The sequence below is a fragment of the Strigops habroptila genome, chromosome 11 (genome assembly GCF_004027225.2).
Source record: "Strigops habroptila isolate Jane chromosome 11, bStrHab1.2.pri, whole genome shotgun sequence".
NCBI classification, from domain to species: Eukaryota; Metazoa; Chordata; class Aves; order Psittaciformes; family Psittacidae; genus Strigops; species Strigops habroptila.
Window position 1 is genome coordinate 31,276,333 of NC_046360.1, and position 17,792 is coordinate 31,294,124.

At 42.2% G+C, this 17,792-nt stretch overlaps 1 protein-coding gene across 1 annotated transcript in view; it reads right to left on the reverse strand.

Moving 5' to 3' along the window:
* Positions 1 to 223: 223 nt before the first annotated feature.
* LOC115614839 overlaps positions 224 to 17,792 on the reverse strand; it is a 58,464-nt gene continuing 40,895 nt past the window's right edge. Inside the window, exon 3 of the mRNA XM_030502225.1 lies at positions 224 to 1,222. Coding sequence (XP_030358085.1) covers positions 899 to 1,222 — 324 coding nt within the window. The 3' untranslated portion in view covers positions 224 to 898. The remainder of the gene's footprint in view (positions 1,223 to 17,792) is intronic.

Sequence of the window (17,792 nt, forward strand, 5' to 3'; positions counted from 1 at the left end):
CCCAGTGCACAAACTGCCTTGAAATCCTGAGCCTGCAAGTCTATTCTAAATCTAAATCTTTGAATACGTATCATTGATACGTAACAGCGATGCGCAAACTACAAGCGAGTTGTATCAAGCTCAATTAACTTACCTAGTAAGAATATGTTTACTGACCAGAAGTGGTTACTAAACAGAGTGTAATAAAAAGAATCAGCAATAACGCAGAGCAAGTAGATAACTCTTCAGAACTAAGAATTATTTATTTTCATTAAATATGTCAGCAAATTTCTCCAGAATGTTTTGCATTCTTTTACTAACACATTCCACATTGCTTTACCCTACTCAGACTTAACCAGTGCATTAAATGATCTGTTTTCTTATAGCTGTTCACCTTTTTTCCGAGTAATTAGCAAGCTACATCCCTTTTGACAGAGGGATACTAACAAGCTCCTACAGTTTCCAGTAGGACAAGGAATCCAAAGCTACTAATAGCAAACAAGTCATTTAAGCAAAAAAGGATTACAAAGGCTCATTGCAAGAGGCTGGAAACTCACCCATATTTCAGATTAAGGCTTTCTGCAAGGCTCTTTTGTATAGTTTTGACTCCATTTTACAAAAATATTTCATTGTTTTCTTTTAAAAACCAAAATATTGATTTGAATATCTATTAATAGTTTCTTCTTTTGGAAAACTATTTAAGTACTAGAAAGACGGAGAAGCGTTTTCCAAAGGGAAATGACGGGAAACATTAATTTTGTAACAAAACCTCCCTCCTGGGATATCGAAGTTTGAAGAAAACCAAAAGTTACACAAACTTTTTTATAAGTTTTTCCATTCTTCACTCCCAGGACACCAAAATAAGTTGCAAATGAAGCCAGAGCGCAGCTTATCTGGAAACTGTAATCACCAAAACTCCCTATAACCGTGTCCCTATTGAATAAAGTAGGTTGAGCGAGAGCTCCTGAACAGAAGGCAGAGAGACTGGCGTACCTTGAGGACCTCCATGGGCACCTGGGTGGCGGGGGCAGGCTGGTGGGGACGCTGACGTTGATGGCAGGTGTCTGGCTGACGGGTACTCGCTGCTGCATGAACTGGGCTGCTTGCTGCTTCTGCTGCTGCTCCCGACGCTCCTGCCTCCTGGCATTCTGCTCACGCATGAGCTTGCTGTCGTAGCAGGATTCGTGAGGTCATGCTGGAGGAGCTTAAGGGAGGCTTGGAAGCGCCAGGATGCTCGGAATTGCTGTGGAAGACCAAAAGAAAGATAGCTCAGCTTCCACAAGCGGGATCGCAGCTCCAGCGCTCAGAGCTTGCGGAATTTACACCGGAGCGTGGGGCGGGATGCGGTAAGGATATGCTGCACACGCAAGGGGAAACATTGGAGCCGACCTACTTCAGGTACTCAGCAGCCACATTAGGCTGCCTTAACTTGAACTGCAGCTAGCCATTTCCAAACACCAATATCCAGCGGTAAAGAGCTGTTTGCTGTTTCAATTTTAGAGCAACCACCCACGAGAAAAGTAATGCTTTTACAGAGAGCAGCAAACACTCGTATTTCTTTCTTACAAAGCAGTAAAAGGCTGTAGCAAGTCTAATGATAGGTATAATATACTGCAGGTCTAATGATCTCGCTCAAAAATAGATAGATAAGATAAATCACAACATAACCAAGTTCAGTTGTTTTCTGCAGAATACTACCTCAGGGTTGGATTTCTGGTGGGAACACGCTCACAGCTAGAAACCAGACACCCACTAAAAATCCCCAACTCCCACTTTCAGGCCTACCAGCATCTTCTGAGCACAGCAAGATACAAGAACAGGCAGAATAAACAACAATAATGGCTTTATTTCAGTCACACTTTAAAAAGCTGGCTGGCCTGAGCTAGCACACTGTACTGCTTCACCACCTAAGAGGCATTTCTAAGCCACTGGCAAGCAGAGCTTCATATCAAACAGCAAGGGACAAACCATGGGACTTCACCTGAAGCAACACATCATTTTGCTAGCCCTCAGAACTAAAATCCATTTATGAGGCATTTCTGTAGCATAAGCCGAACAATTAGAGTATGCAAATACCAAGCTGCACATCCTTCGTGGGAAGGATGTTGGAAGCAGGTAAGAATACATGACTCTATATAAGAAAGAGCTACACTGCGTATAATTCAGGGTATTTGGGTTCTGATTCTGACTGCGAAAGTGTATTGCCATCAGCCCACGGCAACAGGCTCATTCGGCTGGTAACAATGCAGAGCCATGCCTGGGAAGGCAGCATTAACCCCACCTATGGCTCCAGTGTTCAGTGCTACCTGAGGGATGCTTACAGGACAGCTTGCAATGGAGCCCAGAAGCCAGCATCCCTTCCAGGCCTTGCAGGGAGGTTGCGGGCACCGATTTGTGCTTGGACAAGCGGAGCCAGTGCCACTGGAAGCTTTCCTGCTTTGCTTAGGACTGCTGTTGAAAACAGTTCAGAGTAGAAACGAAAAAGGAGAACCCACACTTACTCCCCCAAGAGATCAAAACTCTGCTTTTCCAGAGCACACATTTTGGGGGCAGGGAGGCAGGGGACCATCTTGCTATTTAAGACCTGTCAGCTTGAAACATTCACGGAGACACTGATCCTTTTGATAAAACAAGAGAAAACCTTTGTGGTGAAACTAATGCAGCTGTGGAATAATCGTACTAATTAGCTGCTCAAGACAAGTCATTGACTGTGATACTTGCAAAAAACACCACCCTTTCAATTAAGGGCAAAGCATTCTCACATCTAAACCCATGCAGCGTGTTTCTAGCTTGCACATTCCAAACCGAGAGATGCTTTATTTCCATCATCACGATAGTTATAGTTAATCACACACCCCTACCACAAAAATATGTTTGAGCATGCCCCAATATATTATATTTATTTATGAATTATATCCATGTATTACTGAAGTGCTAATGTTTTTTGTTGCCCATCAATATTGCTGCAGACCCCACACAGGAGATCGGTGTAATAGATGAAGTGAAAAAGGCACTCAAATGCTGCTTTTAAGGAAGGATTCATTCTCCTCACATTGAGGAAAAGCTGATTTGTATCACACAAGCAGGATTCGTCATTATGTGCTACTGGCATTTTGTACAGATACCTAATGCTGCAAAATTGGTAACCCAGCAGTTCCTCCCACCCTTCTTTCATCCTTGAACTGTTTCTCCGCCTACCAAGACCAAGTGTGATGAAAACCATCTCAAAGAACCTTCCCATACACTAAAATGTTAGGGAATGAAAGGGAGAAGAAAGAAGAAATTTATTTCCATGGCATTTCAAACAGCCCTCGCCAGCAACCTCAATCTATTACTGTGGCCTACCCACATCAACAACTCAACAACTGTCCTACAGCTTCCTGCAGGTGATCAGGCTCTCCTATTCATTCAAAATTGTCAACAAAAGCTTCAAGTATTGTGTCTTTAAAAGAAAGTCCTGGGGTAATGGTTGGATTCAATGATCTTAAAGGTCTTTTCCAACCTCGTTGATTCTATGATTCTATGAAACAAGTTCCAAAAAAATGCCTGTTTCTCCCAAATTTCTTTCCCAATAGGCAGAGACACTTTCCAGGTTTTATTTCTTTTGCAATCTGCTCAATATTTTTATTATTCACAGGGAAAAATGGCTTAGCTGTTATTTGGAAGGTAATGCAAGGCCAGGCAATGTGCTTTTTTAAACAAGTATCAGAAAAGCAGACATCAGTAAGGGGAAGAAGAGGTCTGATCTTATTCACATACATCCAGAACACCAGATTTCTGGTGGTCAGATCAGAGAGAAGAAAAGCTTGAGAGATTACTGAAATGTCCTGTTCATCCTTATTTCAAAGCAGAAGCTAGAAACCTGTGTAGCTATACAAACAGCTTGTGAGCTCAATGGACACAGCGTTCTCTTATTTGAGCACGTTATAATCTACGCAGTATGTAGGTGCTCAAACCCTGCATGCAGGCAGAGCTTGGCAGCACCACAGCTACTGCCACAACCCATTTGAGTCCAAATAATGCTTTTTATCCGGGATAAAAAGCTGCTGCACAACACCTGCCTGCCTGACCAGATGCTCCTGTCACAAGTGCTGCAAAGGAAACTGAACAAAACACAAGACAGCTCCTGCCACACAGCTTTCCCGTTATTTATCCCCCGGGAGCTATAAAAGCTCATGCCGCAGGCAGGGCAGTCTCACCAACCAGCACTCTTCCACTCACCACGAGTGGCACTGATCAACATGTGGAGAACTGTTTGAAACTCATCCTCTGTAAAACAGACCATCCTCCTGCCTAGCTTCCCTTCCCCACGCATGTCTGCTCCTCTTCTCCAAGCAAAGCTCCAAGGTGGAATGGAAGATGGTTTGGGTTTCATCACCATGCACCATCCCGAGAGCAGTCCAGGTTTGTCAGAAAGTCAGTTTCCAACTAAAAAAGGCAATTCAAGACTTGTTATATCAAAGGCCTCATCAAGAGAGCTTTGAAAATTAGTATTTTTTAAAGGTTTTTATGTGCTCCTGCACAGGCACTATCTTCTCCCACGATCCAGCACGGTGCCATGTACCGGCAGTACGCATCCAGGACCTGGACACGTGGATTCAGACTCTCATACGTGAGCTGATTCACCCCGGATTATGTAGAGTCGGTAACCAGAGCCCACACACACAACTGATACACGATATGATTTAGATACTTCCTGCAACGCGCTTTATGGATACCATTTAATTGCAATAAATGAAACCGACTCATCCTTTTAATTGCCATATGATTAAACCAGTTATCCATTAGCAGGTCTAATAAGCACAGTGTAATACAGACTGAGGGTTATTGAGTTGTGAGTGTCATGTGCCAATCCAATTAATCATGAAGTGATAACGTTTTTATTAAATAAGTTTAAATTACATATCCTGTCCACAGATGCCTGGGAAATGTTAGTTACTGGCATATACAGGTTATAATGCAGATGGCCATTGCATAACAAAAGGCAACTGATCAGATCAAATCAAGTTTGATTTGTTGCCAGCAACTCAAGAGACTACAGAGGACCATACCTTGTAGAGCCTAATCTACCTTCCCAAGATGTGTACCGATGCTTTATCTCTGTCTCCATGGGCAAAAAGACAACCTCATCTTTGGTTGGTCAGTTTGTTTTCAGTTCTTATAAACTGATCAAACAAGTCCTCTGTTCACAATGCCTTATTTACAGGAATTGTCTGGTTTACAAACATCATTTCCCATTAGCTATGTATTTGTTAAGAAACTTCTCTGGAGATTTAGAACTGGAAAACGTTCTTTAATTTAGCTTTGCTTTTTAATTACTGATATAAATTTAAGAAAAAAGAGAAGTTTCCAGTGTAAGGTTCTTGAGAAAAATTATTAAAAACACAGACCAGTTCCTCAACCCCAAAGCTTCTTCAAACCAGGAGATGACCAAGAATCAATAAAGGCACTAAAAATAAATAAATGAATAAATAGTTTTCCAAAACCACTTGCCCTGAGCAGGATCGATTACTCTGCTCTAAGCAGAGAAATAGCACACAAGAGGGAGCTGTGCTTCCTCCATTCATGCCAACTGTTTGTTAATGGTTAGTCCACAGAGAAATCAGCCAAGAAAAGCAGATTTAGCACCTCAAGAAATCCAGAGCTGCACCAGATCTTAGAGTAAGAAATAACACGGGATTTAAATGCTTGGTTTATGTCTTACCCTTATCCCATTCATAATTATTTAGAGAAAAGAAAGACATGTAAGTATCTGACATTAGCATAAAACTATCTTGATCTTTGAAGAATGCAGATGAGAAGTTGCCAATGTTACAACCCAAATGCTTCGTTTGACCTCCAGAAGGCATTATCAGAGGAGAGGACAGCTCAGCTCCCATTCCAACACCCCTCCTGTTCAACAACCACGAGAGTTCTCTCAAAACTAAAGTTTATTTGTCCAAATTCTGTTTGCAGTCTCTACCAAGCAATAAAACCTCAAGAAACTTTTTGTTACCAGTACTATGTATGTGGGTAAAGCAATACCACTTCTAGCAGCATCTGACCTGCCAGCCAGCATCGCTGTTTGCCACAGAGGGGTGACAGAAAAGGGAATACCACCAAGGGGAAAAAGAAATATAAATAAACACAAGAAGGAACCAACCAAATAAATCCAAACTCCTCAAAAATCCACAAACAACAAGGTAACCCTCTACACAATCTCTTCTCTCCCATCACCAGCCAAGGTAAGGGATTCCAACTGCCACAGCGTTTTCCCTGGAGCACTCTGTACTTCATTCTTAAAATGTAATAATTGATTGTGGGTTACAGCAGCACTGTGCTCAGTGCACCAAATGCCTGGCACTGCTTAAAGTATCAATGTAAAAAAACCCCAACCCCAACAGTTGGCACCCTCCTATGTCCTTACATGCCAAGGACAGCAATTGCATAAATGGTGTGGGGACCTTTATCGGCCTTTATAATAAAGCAAGGACGATGGTTCAGGCTTTAGTGTGAAAGCAGGTTTCCACAGTTGAAGGTTACAGGTTTAAGGAGACACGCTGCCTGCTGCTGCATCTGCTCCAGCATCAAGGTAAGCAGGTTTTGTCCCTCCTGTGCTCTTGTACCCTGACCTGCACCAGCTCAGAGCGGCCCTCCTGCAGCAGCACACCATGGGCTGCACCCACAGAACAACTCGCAGCCCAATGGGCATCCATCCATCTACCTGAATGCACCGCATGCGCCTGGTCAGCAGAGGAAGGAAGAGAACATCTACTGTGCAGATCTACTCCCCAGGAGCTAAGGGGTGAATTACAAACCAAATGAATTCAGTGGATACGCTTGTATTTGGGGGGAAAAAAGCCAAACACCCACAAAACCCAACCACACAAACAAAAACACTTAATCCTCAGCTAAGAATTTTTTAAGTAGCTGGGCACCATTTAGTAATTTTCCATTTTTCTTTCTGTCTTTAAAACCCACCTTCACAAGCTGCTGAATATGCTGCTTTCTGAACTTAATGAAAACCTCTCTCATGACCCAGGAGCACTCAGTAAATAATTATTAAGCTCTGGAGGTGGCTTTCACATGAGTGTTGACTTAATAAAATGCCATAAGTTGATCTGCTTGAATGCCCATTTACTTGGGTACACAGCCTGCAGTATAGCTTGGAAGGAAAGCTTGATCACCACCAGATTAAGGAACAAGGTAAAACTAAAGAGGTTCAATCTAGAAGCTGCAAAGGTCACATTTTACAATCCTTTACTACCATTCCTGTTAAAAGGGAGATGAATAATTGCAAACCTGGAGTATCCTCAAAGAGTTCTACATAATAATGCCAAACTTATTCAATTAACACTTGCAATACACAGAGGCTTTTTATGCTTAACCTGAACTGTGTGTTTGCCCTGAAGTTTCAGGAGAGAGATATATATATCTCCTGAATACATATATATTCAGATAGGATATACATATATCCTTCTGACATATATATATCTCTCTCATATATGTATGTAAGATTTTATATATATATAGGTGTATATACATATGCGTATATATATATAAATACATGGTTTGGGTTTTGTTTCTTTTCAAACATGGAGTATTTTACAAGTCTCCTCCTCCTGAAAGTCACCATCATTGTCTCAGCCGCTCTGCCACAGCTGCTGACAGTGGCCAGCTCCCAAACAGGGAATTGTTAACTCCTAAACACAACCTCCACCACAACAAGTTGATCACATAATCTGCTCACGGTGCCGTCACTCCAGGAGGGCGTCACTTACAGACGGAAGCTGTCAGAGGAGCAGGGCATGAACATCTCAACTCTAACAGCTTCCACCTCCCCCAGAACCTTGTGTCCGAGTGCTTTTGCTGAGCACCCTCGGGTGAAAGTCAAGCAGCCTCCCAGCAGGCTGTGTCTCTAGGGGTGGCTCCAGATAAGGACCTGGCAACTCCAATCCCCATGGAGCAGCAACACGGGCAGCAGTGCCTGGTGCCTGCCAGCAATGCAGACTTGTGCAATCCAGCACTGACCAAGGAAAAGAGAAGGGGGGTTGAGGCAGCCACACACAAGGTCTTCAGGTACCACAAAAAAGACTCCAAAACAGCCCAGAAGTTCAGACTCAGCATCTCACTACATCTTGCCTCACCTGCATGAGAGTATTGCACAAAGTCCTGATGGAGACAGCCCGGAGCAAGGTGTGGGTCTGCAGCAAGCCTTGAGGTCGCTTCCAACCTGGTATCCTATGATAAATGCCCAGCACTCCCACGGGGTGAGCGTGATGCTCAGACCTGCGCCCAAGCGCTGAACTACCCTCGCTGTACCTCCTGCAGACAGACAGCCCACTGCAGGACTGGGAGAAATGGAAGATGTGGGTTGGCGTTGAAAGCACTTCTCCCATTCATTAATTAAAAGGGGTGTGATCAGGCCATTAATGCCATCGGAGGAGTGGATAAGGGCTGTCTGTAACGACACAGTTTTCTCACGATCTTTATCACCAAAAAGACCAAGGGAAAGGGTGGGTGCAAGACCAATTTGTTTTCTGGGACTTAACTCCTTCATATACAAGGTTAACCTAGGTGAACCTCCAACTAGGAACCACTGGAGGTGCATCTCACAAGAGCTAGATGTAAATCTATAACGGTACGGAGACTCGATGTGACAGTGTACTCACAGTTTCACCTCTGCAAACACAGACTGAATCCCTCAGGCAGAAAAGGAGCAGGCAGGTGAAGACACCTACACTAGAATACCTTAAACTCCCCAAAGTGTGCCATGAAGGGTTAAAAGGAATTTAAAACATAGCTGCCTACACCACCCAATATTGGTTTAGTGCATTTCCTCAAACTTTCAAAGCCATCACAAGCTTAAAGAAGACATTACAAGAAAAAGAAAGGCAGGCACAGGCAGATTTGTCTTTCACTTGAAAGGCTGACCTTGTCAAAGGCTTTTTGAACATTTTTCAGACACCACATCTATGGGTACTTCCCTCTCTAAAGAGCTCTACGCACATTTGCGAAACAAAGAGCCAGATAGCTAAAACAACCAAGAAGTGATAAAAGAAAAAGCGAGGAGATAACAGTCCACCAACAACCTCTATAGTTCTTGATTTTGTAATACAGAATTTACCTCCTTTTAGCTGGGTAAATAGAGAAGATAGCACTGTCGCGAGAGAGAAGATGACATATGATCAACACACTTTGGTACTTTGCAACTACACAATGCCCAGATCTGACTCCACATTACCTTTACAATGTATCTTGGTTTAGTAATTATCTTTCACTTACATAATTGGATAGCAAGTTTATTCACAGAGGCAGTCCTGCAGAAAACAAGACTCGACCATGCTGTCTTCACAGCTCGTACCCATCATTGGCATGTTCAGATTCCTTCCCAGCCAAAGAGCCACCACGCTCCTCGAGACTTACTGTGACCCAGCAATTCCCAGCCTAAACCCCTCTGCTCCCCCGTGATTTTCTGCTTACTGACTCCGCTGTTACAGCACTATTCAATGCTTCCCAAAGACAAGGAGGCAGCTCAAAGCCTCATCTCCTGCAGATGACATCCTTGCTCTGGTATGCTCAGCAAACAGGATCTTAAGCAGCAAAAGGGAAAGTGTTTGTGGAAGATTTGCTCTAAATGATTAAGAACCCCAAACATTCATAATGAAAACCACCAAGTGAATTCAGTGCTCAGCACGTGATGGGCCAGTGTTATCAGTGTGTAGGACTTGCTCATTACAGTGACTACTACATGCAAGGGAACCAACCAACCTCTAACACATTACTGCAATAACTCTAACATTAAAATAATCTTGGACAGATATTATGCAAACTCTCACTTTGATCTCTAGCCACAGTGCAAGCTGTTCACATCAAGGAGTGTCTTTAGCAACTTTTCTTTCTAACAAAGCAACTCTCCGGACTGCAGAAACCAATTCCTCAGCATCCATGTTTTAAACAGTCTTCAATATCAGAGTCCTTAAGTACTGCTCATAGTTGTTCTACACTTTCTGCTGCTTGTGGAAGAGTTATTGGGGCAAAGAGGATTGTCTTACTGTGCAGGCTGAATGACTGGGGGTGGGGGTTAAGCCTTTATTCAGCAACAAGTTACTTTACCAACCACTTAGATATTCACACTGCAATTTGCAATTGCAGGACAGATATACCAGTCTTGCTGCCGAGTATTCATGGCACAGACAGAAGGTGGGATAAGCTTCAGCTTTCTACTGCTGCAGCTCTATAAAAAAGGCTGGTTTAGACTGAAACTGTTCAGCTTGGTCTACGTTTTGCACAGTTTAATGACAACTGAGACACACTGCCCATGCAACTTGCGGCAGGAATACCATTTCTTACTTTTTAAAATACATTACACTGGTTTATATTTGGGGGAAAAAGAAAACCCAGCCAAAAGCAGCCAACTCAAAACTATTTACAAGCCTTTTTCTTAGACCCTCTTAATCTGTTCTGCACTGCCAGAAGCATAGCACTTGAATGGCTATTTCTGTTCAAAGCTATATTTGTTGTGGAACTACTGCAAACTCCTGAATCATGTAAACAGAGGCAAGAGCCAAAGAATGTTTCACTGGACTTTTAAGTTCACATCTGCCTTAGTTACTAGGACAAAAAATAAAGGCAGAGGCTTAGTTTATAATGAATAAATCCCGCAAAGACTATAGTTAATCATGACTTCTTGCAACAGGGTTTTGTTTAATCTGGTTTATTTAACATTGGTGACCTTGGCAAAGTACCTGCAGGAGCACCCACCATTACTGGGGAGCAGCAATTCACACCTCCTGTTATTTTAGGCTACAGTAGAGGACTATACAGTGCTACAATAGTCAACCAGGCTTTGAAACTTGCAGCAAAGTCATCTGAAAACAATGTATAGTTCCAGACTTGCTGGAGCCCAGCAGCCAACAGTATTGCTGTCCCTAAAAAGCCATATTATAATGGCTCAGTCTGGACTTGGTAGCAGCTGAATATTCCTGCAAAACGAATCCTGGACAAACATGCTGCTTGCAGCAAAACGATCCTCCCATTTCTTTTAACTTCTTGGTTCAGAAAGGTCAGCACCAGAAACCATCCCCTCACCTTGACCTACCACTTCAGATGCAAACTTCACCTTCTCTTTGCTCTCCTTCTTTTATTCCTCCTGATCCTTCTCCAAAAGAAGGATCCCAAATAATCCCAACATGATGGAAACCATGAAAAGCCCCCAAACAAGTAGTTTAAGATTGTACAAAGCAGTCAGATACTCTACCTTAAAAAGTGTTAACCTTATATAATCATTATACAATCATTATACTCCCGTGTCCCTTTGCTTCACAGAACTATAACCTGGCTATACAATTCCTAATCTTAATAGAAAGACGTATATTTAATTTTGTCTAGAATTGACATTGCAGACTACTTAAAATTGTATTTAAGCCAGTATTAACCTCTACACACTCCAGGGTACAGAAAAATAGCATCAGCTGTCAGAATACCAAACTTACTCAGTTTACACTTGCACACTCAAAGTGTTTGCAATCCTATTCGCAAGTTAGCAAAAAAACCCAAACCAGAACAAAACTTCCCCTAATGTGGGCTATAGAAAGCCATCTTCTGCAGGACATCATATTTTGCTAGCTCCCAGACCTCTCCCTTTACACACTAGATGGAGCTTTGTTCCCTGCTTCCCCAGCCAGCTGGCTGGCACTACACTGAGTTAGGGCTAAAAACGGTGAGGAGGCAAAGGGTGAAACGCCAACATCACCCCACACAACAGCGTCAGGAGTGGCGCGATACCTGGCGAGAATCAGGACTCACACCATGCCCTCCCGGTCCTGCTCCCGCCCCTGCTCCCATTAACCTCTCGGGTGCTCACTGCTTTGTCATTTTCAAAGAACCAAAAGATTTCAACAACTTGAAATCCCCAACCATGCTCCAACTCTATAGCCTTTACTATGGCCATAAGGCACTGTCTTGAGTTCACACCACAGTAGAATTACACTCCTTTTTCTCCCCTTATAAAGAGGCAGCATTTAAGGTTATTGCCAGATTACATACCTGAATTGCTTACCGGCTTTCCTGGATCCCTCTTCATATTCCCACATATTTTCTTTCAAAATCAGTTCTTTAATCTCCTCTCTTGTGACCTGAAACATCTGTACCTACTGCTTCTGCTAAGGCTCTGTACCTGGATCCATTGACACTTTTGGGAAATAATGTTTACTCTAATCAGAGTAAAATTATCCTTGACTTGTATCTGCTGGATTTGGTCTGTATTGTTTCAGAACACAGCTCAGGAAAAACAGCTCATCCTTCTGGGGAGCTGCCACAACTCCATTAGGATCTTTCAAAGCACAACAGGATATGGTCCATCATCAGTATTTCTATGATGAATTTAAACTCAATGGGACAGAGAAGAGCCCAGGGGAATAAGTCACTCCTCATGTCCCAAGTGGCCAGCACTGCAGAAAAGCAGCAGCCTCAGGCTGTATGAGACAAGGTAACACCAGAGAGCATGGAGAAGTGCTAGTGTCCGCAGTAGAAGACATCTATGGAAGACCTTGTGGGCAAGATGTCCTGCCTGGGTACCTCTGCTCAAGAAGGAGCTGAAATCGAGGTGACAAGAGAAACAAGAGCCCTCTTTATAGTGGGAAGCTAAAGAAAAGTTTGACATTTTAATCTCACAAAATGGAGGTTGACGGGGATGAGTGTTGCTGTCTATAAATACAGCAGAGAAACAAACACCCGGGAGAGAACAACCCTGGCATTGCACCAAGTGATATAAACCAGCTATGAACAACACTAAATTAGTACCAACAGTCTTATTCTGAGAAGTCCAGTCCTGAAACCAGTTCCAATTGGAGTACTGGCAACAGAACAACTTGCTGCTTTTCAGATAAAGACTCATTGCCTAATCGAAGTAGGTCACTGTGAATGAACCAATCAGTAATGAATTACATCCCACAGAAGATGCCCTCCAGCTCCAACAGGACAGACGCAGGACAAAGCAAACCCTTTGGCAGAGCATATGGATCTGAAGTAGTGCTGGAATTCAGTATTGCACACAACAGGAGCTCCACAAGCATCAGCGTAGCCAAACGCCAAAGGTGAGAGTGCTAGCTTGGACAGGCTTCTCAGTGGTCCCACCAAAACAAAGATGCTCTTCTAGAGCTACCAGCCCATCTGGACCCTAATGAAACACTCCTCCTGTAATCTGGCTCACCGAGTCAGCTGGAAAGAAAGTATCAGCAGTCATTGTACCGTAATTTCTTGGAAGTCCTCTCTTCCCTCTCACCCCCACCTTTGGGAATACCGTTGCCTGTATCCTCTCCCACGTTAGCCCAGCTGAGTGAGCCAGAGTTCAGGAGTGTTGAACTGAAGCAGTAAAAAATACCTCAAAAATGCAACCCCTCCTTTCTAACTATTTTAGAAATCACTTCAGTGCCTATGTCACCACTTTGCAAGCAAGGGACTACAGTTTAGCCAGTTTAGCTGACCCCACCTTTTGTGCCTGGCTCCTACACTATTACCCAGATTTCTGCACTGAAGCATGCAGAGACCAGAGGGGTCCAGTGCCTCCTTAATTTGGGTTAGCCACATGGTCCAACAGAGTAAGTCAATGCATAAGCCTAAGTTCAAGTACTAACATTAGAAAAAGGTCTGAAAACACGCTCCAAATAAAGGTAATTTTTGTCATGCAAGAGGTTCCTCCAAGTCAGTATTTCTTAAATAGGCAGAAACTCCCATCAAGTGGTACAAATAACTGACATAATAGCACAGAAAGAAAGCTAGAGTTGGGAAACTGAGAGCAGGTGATGAAAAAAAGCAGTTATTCGCTCATATCAGTACCATCAGCCTCAGTCCCTATTTGCTTTCTGTTGGCCCCACCAGGTTTAACTGGCCTGCAGAGTTAGTGTCAAGAAGCTTTGCCTAAATCAAATGTTCGAGTAGGTCACCAGTTTCAAGCAAAAATACTTGTTTGTTTATTCAGTGGAGGAACAAAATAAAAACAGGAAAATAAAAAGCACACCTACCATAATTCCTTCTCTTAGAAAGCCTCCCCTGGTTCCCAGGCAGTGGCTTCCTGATCAGGCTGCAGGTATCTCTACCAGTCCAGACTGGACAGCCAAAACTGGCCAGTTAATATAAGTACTTTTTCAGGTCAAGATGTTTACAACAAGTATATACCTTACAGCAGACTTTGACAGAGGAAGAAAACTCACATTCCCTTCCAGGGAGTTTGACGTTGCAAGTAGAACTAAGCCAATTTACCTTCAAGAGTCTTAACAGCACACCTTCATCTGCCCACCATTTTCTGCCATCATTGAAAGCTGGAGCTCTCATGTTTTAAACTACAGGGATATACGGGCTAATCCCGTAGAAGTTCACCTACCCTTCCTCTCCCAGTCAAAAACTGATAACCCAGAGATTAGGCATCCCCCCTAAACAAACATAAAGACAACAAGTACCTACTACAAAAAGAGACAAAGTAGATAAAATGCGTGCAGAGATATTTTTTTTAAGAGAGATTTAATCCAGATTAGATTTAAGAAGGACACCTTTCAAAGACACAAGACAGCAGTTCAAGGGTCCAACAGCCACACATCATCTGACAAAGATATCATCACCTGTAATGACTTTCAACACAAGGATCTTGAGCAGAACCTCTTGGGGACACAGAGCCTAACCAGCACAGACAGGAGTTGAAACCACATCTCTAAAACCCACTGTCACCCATCCTCTGTAGCCAACAGCCATGTGTCTTATTATGCCACCTAGCAATAACAAGCAACACAAGACATAACTGAAGGTGAACCTGCCAAGCTCTTGCAACACCTCCTTGCAAGTTTAATGGAGAAGAACCCTTTCAGTCCATTACAGCAGCAAAAACCCCAAACCTTGGCTTCCATTGCTGTTTAAAATCCTGGACTTGCCATCCAGAATTTCTGCTGAAGTTCAAAAGTGGAACAGAATGAAAACACCTTCACTGGCCATGTTATTCCCAGCCTGGGAACAAAGAACTTCAGCCTCCAGTGCTCTTATAATACAGCCTCGTTTATTCTGAAAAAAAAAATAAAAAAAAATTAAAAAATTAAGAAGTACCCAAAACCAAAGTATGGAACCTGAAAAACACCCTCCTGTCTGGCAGAGTAAGCGCTTTCTGAAGGCACATTAGCTCATGTTGCTAAAATTGGGTTTTAAAGATGATTGGGAGAAAGCAGAGATGATCTCAAAATACACAACATGTTAAGTTGAAAATGCTGATGTTAAAAAAGAAAAAATAAAGCAGATTAAATCCATATACAAGTTCTTTGAAACTGAAGTCTTAATATTTGAACAATTACGCATGAGTGTTTAAGAATCTAACAAGTGTTCAGTACTACTAAAAAGCAGCACATTAAATCCTTCCCGACTGGGATTCAAAAATTCCCTGAAATAAGAGCAAAAAAGCCCTAGGCAAAAAAAAAAAAAAAAAAAAAAAAAAAAAAAAAAAAAAATATATATATATATATATAAAATTCAAATTTCACCACCCACCACATGCATCTGCAGAACAAGCACCAGGTAAACTGAGGGTTGCAGAGTCAGCCAGGATAATGCAGTTCCCAGGCCAAAGGCATGCAAGACTGATACCAGCAATAAAACAGCCTTGCAGTTATTAGTTCAGGTAAGTTGTTGTATCCTTCCTTATTCAAGGAAAACCTCCACGTACAAAAAAAGCCAATAAAAGGCTACGGCAATGCAAGCAAAGGCAGATCACAGTTTGAGAGGGCTTGAGAGGGAGAAAGCCCTCTCCATGCCCACATGCAAGTACCGGGCTGAAGTTGGTAGAAATGGTCTGATTCCCCTCTAGAAGACCACAGCACTTCCAACATAGCTCTAGGAAAATAAGCTGAGAGTAATGTCCAGTTCCCAAACCAGTCACTGAACCATGGCAACTCCTAACTGTAAGGACACATTACTACAGGGGTGACTCATGGATAAGACCCATTTTCCAACATTACTCTCCTGTGCTGACATTCTCCTACCCTGAACAAAAAGGTGCCTAACACAATCCGGCTTCCTTGGAATAACTGGTAAGCAGAGAAAATCTAAAGAAGTCAGTTTTGTTAGAAATTTTCCAGCATGTACTATATCTACCTGCAGCATCTTAAAAAAACCCCCCAGTTTCTAACTGATTATTTATCATTCTCTCACTGCAGTATTCCACAGCATCATTTAATCAACTGTCCAATTGCCACCCTCTAAGCAGCAATATGCAAGAGCTTTTCTGTAATAATGTTTCCATTGTAACTAGAACAGAAAACCAAAAATTGATACTGGCAGAAAACTCCTAAGTTTACTAAAGTCCATCCTTTTTTATGTTCATCTGAGATCAAATGCAGTAAAACTCTTTGGAACTGATAAACCAACTATGCAAACACAAGGTGGGACCCACCCTGCATGTATTTTTGTATTGGCTAACATTTCACATGCACAAAAATTCAAACTGTGAACTTTAAGCCAGAATGGCCAAATGGCATACTTCCCTTGTTCCAATTAAAACCAGGAATATTACTATTTCTAGTGGGGTTGGGAACCTATAGATGCATGGGAAGAAGACAAGGAAATGGAAACAAAAACCAAACAAAAAACCCTCGATGTACCTACAGAAAACAAATTTAAAACTACATTTCCGCATAGCATTGAACAACATGCTGCTTTGGAAACATCCTTCCATTCCTATTATACATAATGGTGGTATGAATTACTGCCAAAGTAAACTGCAAAAAATTGTTTGCTATGGAGGAAACCCAAGCAAGCTGGAGTTCTCTGTACAGAATCCTGTTTCAAGAGTGTGAAGGTTTCTTTGTTCCCTTTAGTGCCAGGTCAGTTCAAACTTTTATGTCTACATATTTTATTGTCCTTGCAAAACCTTTACTCAAAACAATAGAAAACTGGATGATTAAAAATTTAAAAGCAAAAAAGCCCTGCTAAATGCCCTGGGTAAAAATATCACTGCGTGCAATGTTTTTCCTATTCTATCAGTCTATTCCCAAAAGTTTGACATCTAAAAGCAAACCGTTATTTCATGTCGCGAAGAGAAGGTATGGGTTTTGGAAAAAACATGTTTGTATAAAATCCAGGAAAAGATGTATTTACAATTCTAATATAAATTATTAAATCTATCCTTTCAAATGGCAGTTTCTGACCACTAACAACCATAAATACAGATAAGACTTTTATTCAACTATCATGCGAAATTTCATGTTTCTGTAAGCAGCCCGATAAAGCAGCTCAATTATTCCTCCCTTGCTAATCTGTTATCTAAAAACCACAAAAATCATTTCAGACACTAGAAAAACACTTGGAACTTTCTACATGGTGGCTCAGCCACCCCAACAGATCTCTATGCACAAACAAGAGGTTTCCTTCTCCACCCCCACGTTCCATTTAGCTCTTCTGCATATCCACAGTTTTAAGTCCGCATCTTCAGCACACAGAGATCTAAGCAACATGAAAGTTACATCAAAGAGTTTATGTTTCTTATTCAAAATACTCCTCGTGGTATTTATACTAGTAACCTAGGATTGAAACTCAAATTGCAAGGTCAGACTCTTAACTGCTGCAGGACTGGTGAGAAAGAGAGGCTGGTTTTAATGAGATTATTAGACAGCAGCTTTCACTGAGCATTAATTACAGCATTGAATACAGGCATGCATTCAGCGCATCGTAACCGTATTTAGCAGAGACGTGGTTCCAAACCTAAGGAAATCAGTAACAGTATTTCATTCACTTCCCATGGGCTAATGCTCTTTTGGCCAGAGGGTATTTGACTACAGTATTTTCAGCTGAAGACTCGC